Source organism: Dryobates pubescens, chromosome 19 (genome assembly GCF_014839835.1).
Source record: "Dryobates pubescens isolate bDryPub1 chromosome 19, bDryPub1.pri, whole genome shotgun sequence".
Lineage (NCBI taxonomy): Eukaryota > Metazoa > Chordata > Aves > Piciformes > Picidae > Dryobates > Dryobates pubescens.
The window spans coordinates 2632036-2648700 of record NC_071630.1 but is presented as its reverse complement, the minus strand read 5'-3'; the positions used below and the strand labels follow the sequence as shown (position 1 = coordinate 2648700).

The 16665-nt window shown below is 63.8% G+C and overlaps 2 protein-coding genes across 2 annotated transcripts; both read left to right on the top strand.

Annotated features, from left to right (window-relative positions):
- The first annotated feature begins 83 nt into the window (after positions 1 to 83).
- On the top strand, positions 84 to 6245 carry USB1 (U6 snRNA biogenesis phosphodiesterase 1). The gene is made up of 6 exons (XM_054170288.1): positions 84 to 568; positions 734 to 917; positions 1479 to 1532; positions 4177 to 4282; positions 5072 to 5155; positions 5796 to 6245. The coding sequence occupies exons 1-6, from the start codon at positions 187 to 189 to the stop codon at positions 5898 to 5900; spliced, it is 915 nt and encodes a 304-aa protein (XP_054026263.1). The 5' UTR covers positions 84 to 186; the 3' UTR covers positions 5901 to 6245.
- Positions 6246 to 9448: 3203 nt separating this feature from the next.
- Positions 9449 to 16665, top strand: MMP15 (matrix metallopeptidase 15). The gene is made up of 10 exons (XM_054170051.1): positions 9449 to 9589; positions 10705 to 10853; positions 11519 to 11641; positions 12476 to 12783; positions 12959 to 13120; positions 13251 to 13474; positions 13600 to 13738; positions 14491 to 14641; positions 14759 to 14874; positions 16171 to 16665. Exons 1-10 carry the CDS (start codon positions 9461 to 9463, stop codon positions 16647 to 16649), a joined length of 1980 nt encoding a protein of 659 aa, XP_054026026.1. The 5' UTR covers positions 9449 to 9460; the 3' UTR covers positions 16650 to 16665.

The window sequence follows — 16665 nt, the reverse complement described above, 5'->3', positions numbered from 1 at the left end:
GCGGCGGCGGAGGAGGAGGAGGAGGAGGCGGCGGCGGCGGGGCGGGGCGCGAAGGCTGCCCCCTGCCGGGCAGCGCCGGGAACAGCAGCGCCGCCTGCCGCCGCCGGCACCGGCGCTGCCGCGGGGGGCCGGGGAAAAGGCGCCGCCAACAGCGACCCGGAAGGGGCCGGCGGCGCCGGGCCGGCCATGAAGGCCGCGCTGGTAGGGTACAGCAGCTCGGAAGAGGAGGAGGACGGGGAGCAGCGGAGCGGCGGCGCGCAGTGTCCTGGCCCCGAGGCCAGGTGGGAGCGGAGCGGCGGGACGGGCCCGTGGCGCGGGGGGCAGCGGGAGCGAGCGGCCTTCCTCCTCCTCTTCCTTCTCCTCCTCCTCATCCTCATGCTTCTCCACGGTTCTTGCAGCAGCAGCGGCGGCGGCGGCGGCGGCCGCCCCCGCCTGCCCGTCCCCGCCGGGCTGCCGGGCGATCCGGGACCGGAGGAGCTGTTCAGCGAGGACAGCTCTCGGCACGGCGGCCGCGTCCGCAGCTTCCCCCACGAGCGGGGCAGCTGGGCCACGCACGTCTACCTGCCCTGTAGGTAACGGCGCCGCGGGGTGAGGGCGGCACGGGAGAGCCCGGCGGCCGAGGCCCGCCGAGCCCTCGGGGCCGGCCGGTGCGCGGCGGCCCGGGGCGGGCAGCCGCCGGTGCGCGGCGGTGGGGGGAGCCGGCCGGCTCTGACCCGGCCCGGGGCCCCCGCAGACAGGGCCCGGGAGGAGTTCCTGGAGCTGCTGGAGCTGCTGGTCTCGCACGCCCGCACCCACGTCTCCTCGCTGGCTGCCATGGAGGAGTTCCACCTCAGCCTCTCGCAGTGCGTGGTGCTGCGCTACCACTGGATAGAGCCCTTCGTCCGCCGCCTCAAGGAGCGCCTGGCTGCCTTCCACAGGTGGGGAGCCCAGGACAGCACTCCTCCACTTGCCCGGGGCTCCGAGCCCCAACCCTCCCCCCCCCCGGGTCCCTTCTTTCGACCTTTAGCTTGCTCTCTGGGTCTGTGCCTCACACCCTTCCTTCCCTTGCCTTCGGGGGTCTGTGCTTCACCACCTTCCACTCCTCAAGTCACCTGGAGAGCTGATGCTGCCCCGGTAAAGCCCTCGTGGGGTTTTCCTCACTGCCTCAGCATCTAGCACTGCACAAGTCAAGTCTCAGCCCTCAAGGATGAGAGCAGAGATGTGCCATCCTCTGAAGCGGGGCTGGTTTCATTGCTTGCATCTGGCTCAGCTCCTTCAGGGCTTCAGTTGCCATCTGGGCTTTGGAGGGCTGGCAGCTCCAGGGGGGGCAATGGATTCATCTTGACCCCAGGAAGGTTCTGGGTGCACCAACTGCAGCACACTTTTGCCTTTGCTTTCCCCAGCTTGGGGGCAATCTTGGCCCTCTCCCCATCTTCTGGGGTGGTTTTGCTTCCTTAACAGCTGAAATAAGATCTCTCTCTTGTTTTTCTTCACTTCAGGTTTTTCTGTGTGGCTGACCAAGTGAAGGTTTATACCAATGAAAACAAAACCAGGTGAGCCAGCAGCATGGCAGCCTGGGGAGAGGGCTGGGCAAGGTGCTGGGTGCATGGGAAGTGTCATAGAGTCATGGAATTGTCAGGGTTGGAAGGGAGCTCGAGGCTCAGCCAGCTCCAACCCCCCTGCCGTGGGCAGGGACACCTCACCCCACAGCAGCTTGCTCACAGCCACCTCCAGCCTGGCTGCAAACACCTCCAGGCATCAGCAGGAGGCTTCCACCACCTCCCTGGGCAGCCTGGGCCAGGCTCTCCCCACCCTTCTGGCCAACAACTTCTTCCTCACAGCCAATCTCCAGCTCCCCACTTCTCCTTTTGCTCCATCCCCCCCAGTCCTGGCCCTCCCTCACCCCCTCCAAAGTCCCTCCCCAGCTTTCCTGCAGCCCCCTGCAGCTCCTGGAAGGCCACCAGAAGGTCTCCCTGGAGCCTTCTCCTCTGCAGCCTGCACAACCCCAACTCTCTCAGGCTGTGCTCAGAGCAGAGCAGCTCCAGCCCTCTGCTCACCCTCCTGGCCCTTCCCTGGCCACATTCTCTCCAAGCTGTTTCTCTCTCAGATGTTCTACTGATACTAACACAGTATCTCAGCAGGTAAAAGACCCTGATTCTCTGCAAGCCATTGGTGGCCAAACCTCATCTTGTGATCTGTTCACAGGATGACCTGAGGCAGACCTTTCTCTTAGGGTTAGGTTGAGGTTGGAGTTTCACAGCAGCTGGGGCAGGCAGCTGAGTTTGCTGCCATCTCCCACCTGTTTTTGTTCTGGAGACTCTCCTGCAGCCTGGGGCAGGCAGAGCTGGGGGCCACCTCTTGTGGCAGCAGCTGTGACATTGCTCCAAGAGCTGGAGGGAAGTGGCTCAGAGGGTGCTAATTCTCCTGGCTGCCAGCTCAGGAGCCTGGTCCCAGTTGAACACAATGAAGGGGAGGGGGTTGGACTGGATGGCCTCCAAGAGGTCCTCTCCAGCCCAGGGCATGCTGTGATTGTGTGTTTTTGTGGATCACAGAATCCACCAGGTTGCAAAAGACCTCAGAGCTCATCAAGTCCAACCTAGCACCTAATGCCCAACACCTCCTGACCACTCAACCATGGCTCCAAGTGCCTCATCCAAGCCTTTCCTGAACACCTCCAGGGATGGGGACTCCACCACCTCCCTGGGCAGCACATTTCAGTGGCCAATTCCTCTTTCTGTGAAGAACTTTCTCCTCACCTCCAGCCTAAACCTCCCCTGGCACAGCTTGAAGGAGTTGCAGTGTCAAAGCAAAGCTGATCCAAACTGGGGGAAGTTGCTGGAGTGTAGCAGGAGTGGCCACCCATGACAGCCATGAGCAGGATGAAGTGGATCCTGGGTGGGGCTTTGGCTTCCCCTGCCCTCCTGGAGTCTGGAAAGCATCATCCAGGCAGTCCTTGGGGAGGTATCTATTTGTCATGTCTCTCCAGCTCTAGGACTTCCCCTGCTCTGCTTCCTCTCCTGCCATAACACCCCTCCAGCAGCTTCTGCTTTCTGCATGCAGCTCCTGCCCTGCTCAGTGCTCTGCTCTCCCCCTCAGGGCATTCAAAAGAGTGTGGCCAGCAGGTTGAGGGAGCTTCCCCTGCCCCTCTGCTCTGCCCTAGTGAGGCCTCCTCTGGAGTGTCCAGTTCCAGGCTCCCCACTTGAAGAAGGACAGGGAACTACTGGAGAGAGCCCAACAGGGACTGTGAGGGTGATGAAGGGACTGGAAGGAACTGAGGAGGAAAGGCTGAGAGCCCTGGGGCTGTTTTGCCTGGAGAGGAGAAGGCTGAGAGGGGATTTGATCAATGTCTATAAACACCTGAGGGGTGGGGGTGAGGAAGGGGCCAGGCTCCTTTTGGTGGTGCCCTGGACAAGGGGCAATGGACACAAACTGGAAGCCAGGAACTTCTACCTCACCATGAGGAGAAACTGCATTTGGTGTGAGGCTGCTGGAGGCCTGGAGCAGGCTGCCCAGAGAGGTTGTGGAGTCTCCTTCCCTGGAGCCTTTCAAGCCCCACCTGGCTGTGTTCCTGTGTGACCTGCCCTGGGTGACCCTGCTCTGGCAGGGGGCTTGGGGTGGATGACCTCCAGAGATCCTTTCCAACCCCTGGCACTCAGTGGTTGTGTGCCCTACCCATCAAGTGCATCCTCTGCATGGAAAAGGAGGTTTCCTGACCCCCAGGGGTGCTGAGTTCATGGAGTATAGCATCCACTGCTGCTTCTCCCTGCTGCCACATCCTGCTTTCTGCTGTGAGGCCAGGCTGAAGGAGCTGGAGAAGAGAAGTGACCTTAGAGCTGCCTTCCAGCACCTGAAGGGAGCTACAAGAAGGATGGAGAGAGACTGTTTGCAAAGGCCTGCAGGGCCAGGACCAGGGGCAATGGCTTCAAAGTAGAGCAGAGCAGATTGAGCTTGGATGTGAGGAGCAAGTTCTTTACTCTGAGGGTGGTGGAGCACTGGAACAGGTTGCCCAGGGAGGTGGTTGAGGCCCCAGCCCTGGAGATATTCAAGGTGAGGCTGGACAGGGCTCTGGGCAACCTGATGCAGTTGGGGATGTCCCTGCTGGGTGCAGGGGAGGTTGGACTGGATGAGCTTTGGAGCTCCCTTCCAGCCTGGACCATTCTATGGTGTCTCCATGTGTCTCTTGTGTCTCTCCTTTAGGACCTTCCTCGGCCTGGAGGTCTCTGCTGGGCATTTCCAGCTGCTGGAGCTGGTCTCAGAGGTGGACAGAGTCCTGGAGGAGTTTGACCTTCCTACATTCTATAAGGTGAGAGGTCTGCCAGGGGAAATAAGCTTCCTTGCTGGTCCTAAGGTGCCAGCTGGTTCCTTGTTAGAGGCCCTTCAAATGCACACCTCAAAGAGACAGGAGCAGGGAGCTTAAGACTCTGGGGTGGTCTCTTCTGGCTGCCCAGTGATGTTCTTCCTAAACACCCTGAGTGTGATGTTGGCAGGAGTGGAACTAGCCCAAGTCAGTGGCTTCTGCATCATGTCCCATGCCTGAGAGTGGCCTCTTGGAAGCCAGGTTCCTGGGGTGAGGGGCCAGGCAGAGGCACTGACCCCCTCCCCCCCCCATGCATGGAAGCAGGCTTACACAGGGCTAGAATGGGCTGGGAGTGATGCTTCTTCCTCTTGCTTGGGCAGTGTCCTGGGCCATCTGCCCAGCCTCTCTGCTTGCCACCAGCTTTTGCATTTGGAAGGGCCAAACCCTGATTCCTTCCCCTCCAAAGCTGAATGGGGGATGTCCTGTGGCTTAGGCACAAGTGACCTCCCCCTCTCCACTCCAGGACTGCCCATGAGAAGTTCTCTGTGCAGCTGGAAAGACTTCTGCTGAGCTGACCACAGGGAGGCTGGGAGCCAGGCAGCCTTGCCCACTGGTGTCCAAACAGGCTGGGATGGGGAGCCCAGGACTCCTCTTGCCTCCAGCATTCTCTCTGCAACTGCTGACCTGGCAGAGGGGGCTCCTAGCTTCAGGATCCTTCTTCCCTCCCCTTGTGGCCCCAAGCTTTGATCACAGCCTCCTTCAGCCCTCATGATCTGCTCCCTGGTTTGCCTTCAGGATCCATCGTTCCATATCAGCTTGGCCTGGTGTGTTGGGGACCTGTCTGGCAAGCTGGAAGGGCAGTGTCTGCAGGAGCTCCAGGTGTGTGTGTCCCCCCCCAAAGTGTGGAGAGCAGGGGAGTTGCTGAGCTGGGGTCCAGCCACTTCTTCCTGCTGAGGGTGGAGAGTGAGCTGAGATTTGATGTTAGGACAAATGTCTTGGCTGCAAGAGGGGTCAGGCACTGGAAGAGGCTGCACCCACAGTCAGGCTCCTGCTTGTCCCCTGGCTGGTGAGATAGGAGCAGCCTCCTGCTGCTTGCAGCCCCTCTGGAGCTGCAGGTTGCCTCTGGCCTGGTTAGTTGCATCTCGAGGCCTGAAGGAGGGCTGTGAAGGTCCAAGCTGCTGAGACAAGGCTGCATCCCTTAACTGTGGGTGGTGGAAGGGCTACAGCAATGTCTGTGCTGCTCCAGCAGCTGCCCAGGGAGGTGGTGGAGTCCCCTTGCCTGGAGGTGTTGCAGAGCCCTGTGGCCATGGCCCTTGGGGCCAGGGTTTGGTGCCCAGGGTGGGGTTGGGCTGCTGCTTGGACTGGATGACCTCAAAGGGCTTTTCCAGCCCAGACGGTTCTCTGAGTGGAAAGAAGAGCAGCTTGTGGGGAGAGGGTGAGTTAAATCACTCCCCCTCCAGGGCCCTGCTCTCTGGGAAGCCAGCCTCCTGCTCCCTGACTCCCTGCATCTCTTTCCCAGGGGATCGTGGACGGCTTTGAGGATTCGGCGCTGCTGCTGCGTCTCCCGTGGGAGGAGATCCGCTGCAAGTCGGGGAACAAGCACTTCTCCTTCCCCTTGAGGTAGAGGCCAGGGGTGGGGGCTGTGCCTTTCAGAGCCCCCACACTCCCCACCTTCTCCCCCCTAAGCTTGTGCTGCTCAACAAAGGCCCGTGCTCCGGGAGCGCAGCAGCTCAGCGGGGCTGAGGGCCATCCCGCCCCTCCCCGGCTCCTCTGGCTGGCTCAGCACCACCTCTGGGGCTGGGGGAAGGTCTCGTGGCCTCCAGTGGGGCTGCTTCCAAGCTGGGAGCTGCTGGCTGGCTGGGAGGAATTGGTGTTTGGAGTAGTTTCCATCCTGGCTGCAGCCAGCTGCTTCCAACCAACCCACGGACACCGATTTGTTGGGGGTTTGTTTTTTCTGCTGAGCTGGGGGGGGGGGTGAAAAAAAAACCCTGCAACAAAGCTCCAGAAAAGCCAATCTCTGTGAGAAGCCAACAGTTGCCTGGTGGGAAGGAGGAAGAAGGCAGCGTGGGAAGCTGTTGCTGAAGGGGAGAGTGTCTCACGTGGCTGGAAATAGCAGTGCCTGATTGTCAGGGGAGCTCCGAGCGTGCCTGGAGTGGGGAAGGAGGTGAGGACGTGGGGCTGGACTCCCTCCCCAGGCATCTCCCTGCTGCAAGCCAGCTCAAGACTGCTTCCTGGGTCGTGTCCTCTGTGCCCTCTCTCACTGCAGCTGCCTCTGGTAGAGGAATCTCAGTGTCTTGAGCCGAGGAGGAGGAGGATGAAGGGACTGGAACATCTCTTCTGTGAAGAAAGGCTGAGAAGCCCTGGGGCTGTTTGGTCTGGGGAGGAGGAGGCTGAGGTCAATGTCTGTCAACACCTGAGGGATGGGGGGGGTCAGCATGAAGGGGCCAGGCTCCTTTGGGTGGTGCCCAGTGACAGGACAAGGGGCAATGGAGACAAACTGGAACCCAGGAACTTCCACCTCAACAGGAGGAGAAACTTCTTTGTTGAGGGTGCTGGAAGCCTGGAGCAGGCTGCCCAGAGAGGTTGTGGAGTCTCCTGCTCTGGAGAGACTCCAACCCCACCTGGGGGTGTTCCTGTGTGCCCTGCCCTGGGTGACCCTGCTCTGGCAGGGGGCTTGGGGTGGATGACCTCCAGAGGTCCCTTCCATCCCCTCCCATTTTGCAATTCTGTGACCAATGTGCACACAGGGAAAGAGGAAATCTGGAGGGGAGGCTTTAGAAGCTCCTCGTGTTTCGGTGCCCCGGGCTGGGCCTCAGAGGAGTGTGCCAGGAGGGAAGAGAGGTGTGCATGCCAGGAGCCCTGGGTGGTTTTGCTGAGCTGCTGCTCCTCAGAAGTGTGCTGCTGTGTGCCAAGGGAGGGCAGTGTCAGCTGCTGCCTGACCTGGGAGGGCAGTGCCCAAGGAGTGGCAGGCTCCAAGCTGTGTCCCTGTGAGACTCCCAGAGCCATTAAGGTTGGGAAAGACCTCAAGTCCTCCATTGACCACTAGACCGTCCCCCAAGTGCCAGATCTACTTGAACACCTGCAGGGATGGTGAGTTCACCACCTCCCTGGGCAGCCTGTTCCAAGCCCTGGGGCCCTGAGGGCCTTGGGAGAAACTTTTCCAGTCCTGCTGCTCCTGGGGGCAGGGCTGCTGCAAGCCTCTCAGCTCTTCAGAGCAGGCTGCTGCTGTCCCACCTTGAATCTTTCACCCTACCTCTGTCTGATGATGGACTTCAGGACTTCTGAGCAGTAAAGATCTGTCTCCTCAATGTGATGGAACTCTCCCTGTGGGATATTTTAGCCATCTCATTTCAGACCTGCTGAGTTCCCACAGGCATCAGAGGAGGTGATGCCCACGGGCACCTCTGGGAGGTGGAAGCTGTGCTGCCTGTCCCTGCACACCAGGGAGCCTGAGGGCTTTGGACACAAGCAGTGTGCTCTGCAGGGGGCTGGTGCTCACTTTGCCCCTGGAGCCCAGCTCGGCTGCAGTTAGGTGGTGCTGAAAAGAGACCTCCTGAAGGTGTCCTCCTTGCTCCCGGAGCAGGGCAGGGGATGAAGCCCTGGGTCCGGCCACCAGATCAAGAGGAAAGATTCTGCCGCTCTGCTGGGACCTCCCCTGGGGTGCTGTGTTCAGCTCTGGGGCTCTCAACACAAGAAGGACCTGGACCTGCTGGAGAGGGTCCAGAGGAGGCCACCAAGATGCTCAGAGAGCTGCAGAACCTTCCCCTATGGGGAGAGGCTGAGAGAGTTGGGGCTGTGCAGCCTGGGGAAGAGAAGGCTGCAGGGAGAGCTCACAGCTGCATTTAAATATCTGAAGGGGCTGCAGGCAGGCTGGGGAGGGACTGCTGAGAAGGGGCTGTGGGGATAGGCCCAGGGGCAATGGTTTGGAGCTAGAGCAGGGCAGAGTTAGGTTGGCGCTGAGGAGGATGTTCTGCAGAGGGAGGCTGGGGAGAGCCTGGCCCAGGCTGCCCAGGGAAGTGGTGGAGACATTCAAGGTCAAACTTGCTGCGGCTCTGAGCAGCCTGCTGGAGTTGGAGGTGTCCCTGCTGAGTGCAGGGGGGTTGCACAAGGTGCCCTCGGAGGGTGCCTTTGCAACCCGATGCCGGTTTCAGGGATGAGGATGTGGCCAGTTTCAGGGCGGAGGGTGTGGGTGGCTGGCGTGCGAGCACAGCCCGAGCTCGCTTTTGGGGAAGGGAAGACAACAACAGATATTTAGCCCCGGGGGGGCTGGGGGGGACTTCCAGTGAAACTAGCCCCAGCACGACCGGTTTCACCGTGCAGCCTGTCCAGCGAGGCCAGGTTAATGCTCAACCAGTGGCCCTGGCAGCGCCCAGCTTGGCACGCTGCCCTCTTTTTGTCCCGGGTTAGGGACTCCACTCCCGGCAACGCGGGGAGGCAAGCAGGACCGCGGGGACAAAGTGCAGAGCAGCTGCCGGTGCGGGCTGGGGTGGCAGGCAGGGCGTACACGGGCAGGGCCTGGTCTGCGCGGGCTTGGCGGTGTCCGTGCACACCGGAGAGAGCGGCTGCCGGGCCGGGCCGAGCCGTGACAACGGGGGAGAGGTGTCGCGGCGGGGCCCGGCCGTGGCCACCGCGCACACTCCCGGAGCAGGTGTGGAGCCGGGGCGGGGGGGAGCACCGCAGGACTCCGCCGCCGCCGGCGGGGTCAGGCCGCGCACGGCTCCGCCTCGCCCCCCGCGGCCCCGCCCACAGCCGCGGCCGCTCCGCCCCCGAGCCGCGGCCCCGCCCCGCCTCGCCCGCTGCCCGCCTCGCCGCCGCCGCGCCCGCGTCCCTGCGCCCCGCTCGCCGCCGCTGCGCTTCGCCGCTCCGGACAGGGCCGGGCCGTGCCGCGCCGGGAAGCTGAGCCGCGCCGCGCCGCTCCGCTCCGCCGTGACCGCCCATGTGTCGTGAGCCGCCGGCCTGATCTCACACGCACACACAAAGGCGGGTCGGGGGGCGACGGGCCGCGCCTGGCAGCACCGCCCATGTACCGTGAGCAGCCCCCCGCGGCGGCCCGGACCCGGGCCATGAGGGCGGCGTAGCTCCGACACCGCCGCGCTAGGCCCGGCCCGGCCCGGCGCGGCCCCGGGGCGGGGGGGGGGGGGGGGTGGGGGCAGCCGCCAAGCGGCGGCGGCGGCGCGGCCCGGTATGGCAGGAGGTGACGGCGCCCCCTGCCGGGCGGGCGGGGCGCTGCGGGAGAGCCGGTGTCCCCTGCCGGTACTGCTGCTGGTGGTGCTGCTGGTGGCGGCGGCGGCGGCCGAGGAGATCAACGCCGAGGTGAGCGGCGGCGGCGGCGGCGGCGGCGATCGTGGTGGTGGTGGTGGCGGCGGCGGGGAGCACCCCGGGACACCCCTGCCTGCACCTGCGGCTGCCCGGGCTGGGCCGCAGGTGCAGGCAGAGGGGTGGCGGGGGAGGGGGGGGGAGAACCGGGGAAGCCGGGTCGCCCCTTCCCCAGCCCTCCCGGGTGCGGCGGGAGGAAGCGCTTTGTGCCCGCGACGGGGCGGGGGGGGAGGGCGGCGGTGAAAAAGGGCTTTGATAAAGCCTCTGCTCTCACCCTGCCTGGGGGTGGGGTGTGTGTAAAAAAAGGGTAACAAGAAAAAAAAAAAGGAAAGAAAAAAGAATAGAAAAATATTTATAATAAAAGGGGGGGGGGAAAGGTTTGAAATTTCAAGGCAGTGAAATGGGTGTTAGGGAAGTGAAAGAAACTGGGAAATGGGGGGGGGGGGGAGTTAAAGGGAATTGAGGAAATAGTAGGAAAGAGTTGGGAAAACGGAAAGGGAATTGGTGCTAATTAAAAGGAAGAAGTAAAAGGTGGAAAAGAGGTAAAAAAGTGAAGGTTGAAATGCGTAAAGCAACCGTGAGATGAGAAAACTGACCAAGAGCAGCGATTAGAGGAGACGGGAGAGGGGGGTGGGGGCTGGTGCAGGAAGGAAGAGCCCCGGCGCGCCCCGGCACCCTCCTGCCCGCTGCCCCTCGCATGGCCCCCACCCCCCGGGGGGCTGCCGGCCCCGCAGGACAGAAGACCCTTTGTGGGTGGAGGCCGGGCGGAGGTCCGGGGCTGCCGGGGGCGGGCAGGTCCCGGGGCAGGCGGGCAGCCCGCGGGCAGGCCGGGCCCTGTGCCAGCCACCTTCTGCCTGGGGTCAGGGTGGGGGTGCAGCCCTCCCCGAGTCGGTGGCTCCCCAATGCCGGGGCTCTGTGCCCTGCCTCCTCGCCCGCTCTGCCCCCTGGCAGCCGGCACAGCCAGCCAGCCGGCAGGGGTGAAGGGCAGGGCTGGGGGCGGGGGGCAGTCTGCTAGCTCTTGAACGGCTTGGGGGGGGGTCTCAAGGGAGCTGCAGGTTTGCCCCCGTTGGGCTGCTCCCTGCCCCACCTCACGCCCGGCTCTGCTGGCACAGGCATGGCTGCGGCTCTACGGCTACCTGCCGCAGCCCAGCCGGCAGATGTCCACCATGCGCTCGGCGCAGACCTTCGCCGCCGCCCTCGCCGAGATGCAGAAGTTCTACGGCATCCCTGTCACCGGCGTCCTGGACGAGGAGACCAAGGCGTGAGTTCCCCTCTGTCGCTCACAGGCAGGCTGGGAAAGGCCCTCAAGGCTCAGCCAGCTCCAACCCCCAGCCACGGGCAGGGACACCTCACCCCACAGCAGGTTGCTCACAGCCACCTCCAGCCTGGCTGCAAACACCTCCAGGGCTGAGCAGGAGGCTTCCACCACCTCCCTGGGCAGCCTGGGCCAGGCTCTCACCACCCTCCTGCCCAACAACTTCTTCCTCACAGCCAATCTCCAGCTCCCCACTTCTCCTTTTGCTCCATCCCCCCCAGTCCTGGCCCTCCCTGGCACCCTCCAAAGTCCCTCCCCAGCTTTCCTGCAGCCCCCTGCAGCTCCTGGAAGGCCACCAGGAGGTCTCCCTGGAGCCTTCTCCTCTGCAGCCTGCACAACCCCAGCTCCCTCAGTCTGTCCCAGAACTAGGCAGCAAGGAAGAAACAAACAGATGGAACTCAGGCATCAGAGAGGTGCTGCAGCCCTCTGCTCATCCTCCTGGCCCTTGGTGCCAGGTGGCTCCTTGGCATCGTTGGCTTTGCCTGCCAGCGCCGGAGCCCTGCCCGCACCTGCACCTGTGGATGCTGTCTCCCTCCCTGCTGTCAGGCTGGGGGAGGGGGGGGCTCTCTGTCTGCAGGGTGCTGAGCCCTGGCTCTCTGCCCTCCTGGCAGGTGGATGAAGCGGCCCCGCTGCGGGGTCCCGGACCAGTTTGGGGCGCGGATGAAGTCCAACATGCGTCGGAAGCGGTACGCGCTGACGGGGCGGCGCTGGAGCCAGAGCCAGCTCACCTTCAGGTACCCAGCTCCTCCCCAGCCCTTCCCACCCCCAGGCAATCACCACACAGTCAATTCCTGAGGCTGGAAAAGACCTCTTGGGTCATCCAGCGCGGCCTGTGACCTGACAGCACCACGTCAGCCAAACCGTGCCCTCCCGAGGACGGTGACTTCACCACCTCCATTCATGGGATGGCAGAAGTGGCAGGGTTGGAAGGGACCTCAGGGCTCAGCCAGCTCCAACCCCCCCTGCCAGCAGCTTGCTCACAGCCACTTCCAGCCTGGCCTTCAAAAGCTCCAGGGATGAGGCTTCCACCACCTCCCTGGGGCAGTCCATTCATGGGATGGCAGAAGTGGCAGGGTTGGAAGGGACCTCAGGGCTCAGCCAGCTCCAACCCCCCTGCCAGCAGCTTGCTGTCAGCCACTTCCAGCCTGGCCTTCAAAAGCTCCAGGGATGAGGCTTCCACCACCTCCCTGGGGCAGTCCATTCATGGGATGGCAGAAGTGGCAGGGTTTGGGAGGGACCTTGAGGCTTATCCAAGTTCCAGCCCCGCTGCCATGAGCAGGGACACCTCCCACTGGACACCCCAGTGCCTACTTCCCCTTGATGTGAGGAACTGCTTCCCAACATCCAACCTAACCCTCCCCTGGCACAGCTTCAGGCCAATGCCCTTTTGTCCTGGGAGGAGAGCCTGACCCCCCCGCCCCCGACTACGGCTTCCTTTTAGGTAGAGCCCAGGACTCCCTTGGGATGGGGGAGGAGGGAAGGTAAGGGGAAGGAGGAGGGGAAGGGGGCGGGGCCGCATCCTGTCCCCCGGGGACCCAACCCCCAGCCAGCTCTCGCGTCCCCTCCAGCATCCAGAACTACACGGAGAAGCTGGGCCGGTACCAGTCGGCCGAGGCGGTCCGGCAGGCGTTCCGGGTGTGGGAGGCGGCCACGCCGCTGGCCTTCCGCGAGGTGCCCTACGAGGACATCCGGCAGCAGCGGAGGAAGGAGGCCGACATCATGGTGCTCTTCGCCTCCGGCTTCCACGGGGACAGCTCCCCCTTCGACGGCGCCGGCGGCTTCTTGGCTCACGCCTACTTCCCCGGCCCCGGCATGGGCGGCGACGCTCACTTCGACTCCGACGAGCCCTGGACGCTGGAGAACGCCGACGTGTCCGGTGGGTGCCCGGCGGGACGGGGGAGGGCAGCCCGGGCAAGGGTCTGAGGGCGGAGGGGGGCAGGGAGAGCGGCTGTAAGGTGTGGGAGCCCCCAGCTTGAGCGCCCACCTCCCGGGGTGCTGGGGCCGGGGAGCTGCGCCGCGTCCTCTCCTCCAGCCTGCGCCCTTCTCTGCAGGCAACAACCTGTTCCTGGTGGCCGTGCACGAGCTGGGGCACTCGCTGGGCCTGGAGCACTCCAGCAACCCCAGCGCCATCATGGCTCCCTTCTACCAGTGGATGGACACGGAGAACTTCCAGCTGCCTGAGGACGACCTGAAGGGCATCCAGCAGCTGTATGGTGAGCAGGGTGGGCACCGAGGCCGGGGGGGGGGGTTGGGATGCCGGGGCGGGCACAGAGCCTCGGGAGGCTGCGGCCTGGGCGCCGCCGCTCTCGCTCGCTCCCATCGCCTCCCCCGTTCCCCGTGCAGGTACCGTGGATGGGCATCCTCAGCCCACCAAGCCTTTGCCCACTGTGACACCCCGAAGACCTGGCAGGCCAGATCAGAGACCCCCTAAAGCACCCCCCCGGGGGAAACCAGAGCGACCCCCGAAACCTGGCGGCCCGGACCGGCCCGACCAGTACGGCCCCGACATCTGCGACGGCGACTTCGACACCGTGGCCGTGCTGCGTGGGGAGATGTTTGTCTTCAAGGTAACCTGCTGCCCAACCCCCCCCATCCTCCTGCCCCTTTTCCTGGCTCAGAGGACCCCCTGGCAAGATGGGAGCGTGTCCTTCTCCCTGCCCCCATCCTCTGCCAACACCCCGTTTCCCACCAGGGCCAGTGGTTCTGGAGGGTCCGGCACAACCGGGTGCTGGACAACTACCCCATGCCCATTGGGCACTTCTGGAGGGGCCTGCCTGGGGACATCGATGCTGCCTACGAGAGGCACGACGGGAGGTTCGTCTTCTTCAAAGGTAAGCAGGCAGGCTGGCTGGGAGGGCTGAGGCAGAGAGAAGATCCCAGCCCAGGGCCGCCCCTCCGAGCTCCTGAGAGCTTGGTCCTTGTCTTGCCCCTCCTCCCTAGCTGGAGCTGCTGCCTCACGCCCAAGGGACTGCAGGCATCATCCCACCCTCCCTGTCCACAGCAGCTGGGCCTCGCTGCCTCACTCCCCTTCTCCATCCCCTTCCCCCTCGCTGCCTCACTCGCCTTCTCCATCCCTTTCCCCCTCGCTGCCTCACTCCCCTTCTCCATCCCCTTCCCCCTCCCTGCCTCACTCCCCTTCTCCATCCCCTTCTCCCCCACTCCCCTTCTCCATCCCCTTCTCCCCCACTCCCCTTCTCCGTCCCCTTCCCCCTCACTCCCCTTCTCTGTCCCCTTCCCCCTCACTCCCCTTCTCTGTCCCCTTCCCCCTCACTCCCCTTCTCCGTCCCCTTCCCCCTCACTCCCCTTCTCCCCCACTCCCCTTCTCCATCCCCTTCTCCCCCACTCCCCATCTCCATCCCCTTCCCCCTCACTCCCCTTCTCCCCCACTCCCCTTCTCCATCCCCTTCTCCCCCACTCCCCTTCTCCATCCCCTTCCCCCTCACTCCCCATCTCCATCCCCTTCCCCCTCACTCCCCTTCTCCGTCCCCTTCTCCCCCACTCCCCTTCTCCATCCCCTTCCCCCTCACTCCCCTTCTCCACCCCCTTGCCCCTCACTCCCCTTCTCCACCCCCTCTGCCCCCAGGGGACCGCTACTGGCTCTTCCGGGAGGCCAACCTGGAGCCTGGGTACCCGCAGCCGCTGGTCACCTACGGGCAGGGCATCCCCTACGACGGCATCGACACGGCCGTCTGGTGGGAGCCCACGGGGCACACCTTCTTCTTCCGTGGGGACAGGTGAGTGGCTCTGGGCTCCTCCTCCTCCTCCCCCCCAGCTCTGCCACCTGCTGGCCCCCTGGGCATGGCAGAGGTGGCAGAGACTGCTCCCCACCGCCTCCCTCTGCCCCTCACCAGATACTGGCGCTTCAACGAGGACACCCGCTCGGTGGACCCCGGGTACCCGAAGCCTATCTCTGTCTGGGCAGGCATCCCTCCCTCACCCAAGGGCGCTTTCCTCAGTCCAGATGCCTGTAAGTAGGGGAGGAAAAAAGCAAGGGGGACCACAGGAGGGTTTGGGTCACCTCTGTGGTGGCCTGGGCAGGTGGGAGGGAGGCCAGGAGGCGTCTGGAAGGCAGGGGTGAAGATCTCTTCTGGAGTGGTTTCACCAAGTCCCAGAGCACAACCTGCAGAGGTTGTGGGGTGGCCCTGTGCCTCCCTGCTTACCCCCATACCTCCCACCTAGAGAAGGGCAGGTTTGCATTGGGTATCAGGAAGAAGTTCTTCACTATAAGGGTGGTGGAACTCCAACAGGTTGCCCAGGGAGGTGCTTGAGGCCTCATCCCTGGAGATACTCAAGGTGAGGCTTGATGAGGCAACCTGATCCAGGTGCTTGCTGCAGGGGGAGCTTGGACTGGATGAGCTTTGGAGGTTCCTTCTGGCCTGGACCGTTCTATGATCCTATAATTCTGTGAAAACCTCATGAGGTTCAGCAAGGCCAAGGGCAAGGTCCTGCAGCTGGGGCAGGGCAATTCCAGGCACTGCTAGAGGCTGGGCAGGGACTGGCTGGAGAGAGAGCAGCCCTGGAGGAAAGGCCTTGGGGGTGCTGGGGCAGGAGAAGCTGAGCAGCAGCCAGCAAGGAGCACTTGCAGCCCAGAGAGCCAAGCAGAGCCTGGGCTGCAGCAGCAGAAGTGTGGCCAGCAGGGCCAGGGAGGGGATTCTGCCTCTCTGCTCCACTCTGCTGAGCCCACAGCTGCAGCCTTGTGCCCAGCTCTGCAGCCTCTGTGCCAGGAAGGCTCTGGAGGGGCTGGAAGGTGTCCAGAGCAGGGCCAGGAGGCTGAGCAGTGGGCTGGAGCTGCTCTGCTCTGAGCACAGCCTGAGAGAGTTGGAGTTGTGCAGGCTGCAGGGGAGAAGGCTCCAGGGAGACCTTCTGGTGGCCTTCCAGGAGCTGCAGGGGGCTGCAGGAAAGCTGGGGAGGGACTTTGGAGGGGGTGAGGGAGGGCCAGGACTGGGGGGGATGGAGCAGAAGGAGAAGTGGGGAGCTGGAGATTGGCTGTGAGGAAGAAGTTGTTGGGCAGGAGGGTGGTGAGAGCCTGGCCCAGGCTGCCCAGGGAGGTGGTGGAAGCCTCCTGCTCAGCCCTGGAGGTGTTTGCAGCCAGGCTGGAGGTGGCTGTGAGCAACCTGCTGTGGGGTGAGGTGTCCCTGCCCAGGGCAGGGGCTTGGAGCTGGCTGAGCCTTGGGGTCCCTTCCAGCCCTGCCAGCTCTGGGTTCTGTGCCTCTGTGCCTCTAAGCTTCTGTGCCTCTGCTGCTTCCACCTCCCCCCCCCACAGCCTCCACCTTCTTCTACCGCGGCACCAAGTACTGGAAGTTCGACAACGAGCGGCTGAAGACGGAGCCAGGCTACCCCAAATCCATCCTGCGGGACTTCATGGGCTGCCACTCCGAGCTGGCCCCGGACCCCCACCCCCGCTGGCCCGACGCCGACCGACCTCCCTTCAACCCCGACGGCGACGGGCGGGCCGGGGGCGAGGAGGAGGAGGAGGAGGAGCAAGAAGAGGAGGAGGAGGAGGCGGAGCAAGAGGAGGAGGAGGATTACGGGGAGGCAGGGCGGCGCCCCGGGGGCGGGGACGTGGACGTGGTGGTGCAGATCGACGAGTACACGAGGACCATGAGCGTGGTGATGGTGCTGGTGCTGCTGGTGCTGCTGCTCTGCATCCTGGGCCTCATCTACGTCATCGTCCAGATGCAGAGGAAGGGAGCCCCCCGGATGCTGCTCTACTGCAAGCGCTCCTTGCAGGAGTGGGTCTGACCCCCGGGGCGCCCCC

Bases quoted from the DNA above. Each gene is read 5' to 3' on its own strand.
- USB1 (XM_054170288.1), top strand. From the start codon at position 187: ATGAAGGCCGCGCTGGTAGGGTACAGCAGCTCGGAAGAGGAGGAGGAC. The intron at 569-733 runs GTAGGTAACGGC...GGGCCCCCGCAG, and splicing joins CACGCACGTCTACCTGCCCT to ACAGGGCCCGGGAGGAGTTC. The intron at 5,156-5,795 runs GTGTGTGTGTCC...TCTCTTTCCCAG, and splicing joins AGTGTCTGCAGGAGCTCCAG to GGGATCGTGGACGGCTTTGA.
- MMP15 (XM_054170051.1), top strand. From the start codon at position 9,461: ATGGCAGGAGGTGACGGCGCCCCCTGCCGGGCGGGCGGGGCGCTGCGG. The intron at 11,642-12,475 runs GTACCCAGCTCC...CGTCCCCTCCAG, and splicing joins CAGAGCCAGCTCACCTTCAG to CATCCAGAACTACACGGAGA. The intron at 14,642-14,758 runs GTGAGTGGCTCT...GCCCCTCACCAG, and splicing joins TTCTTCTTCCGTGGGGACAG to ATACTGGCGCTTCAACGAGG.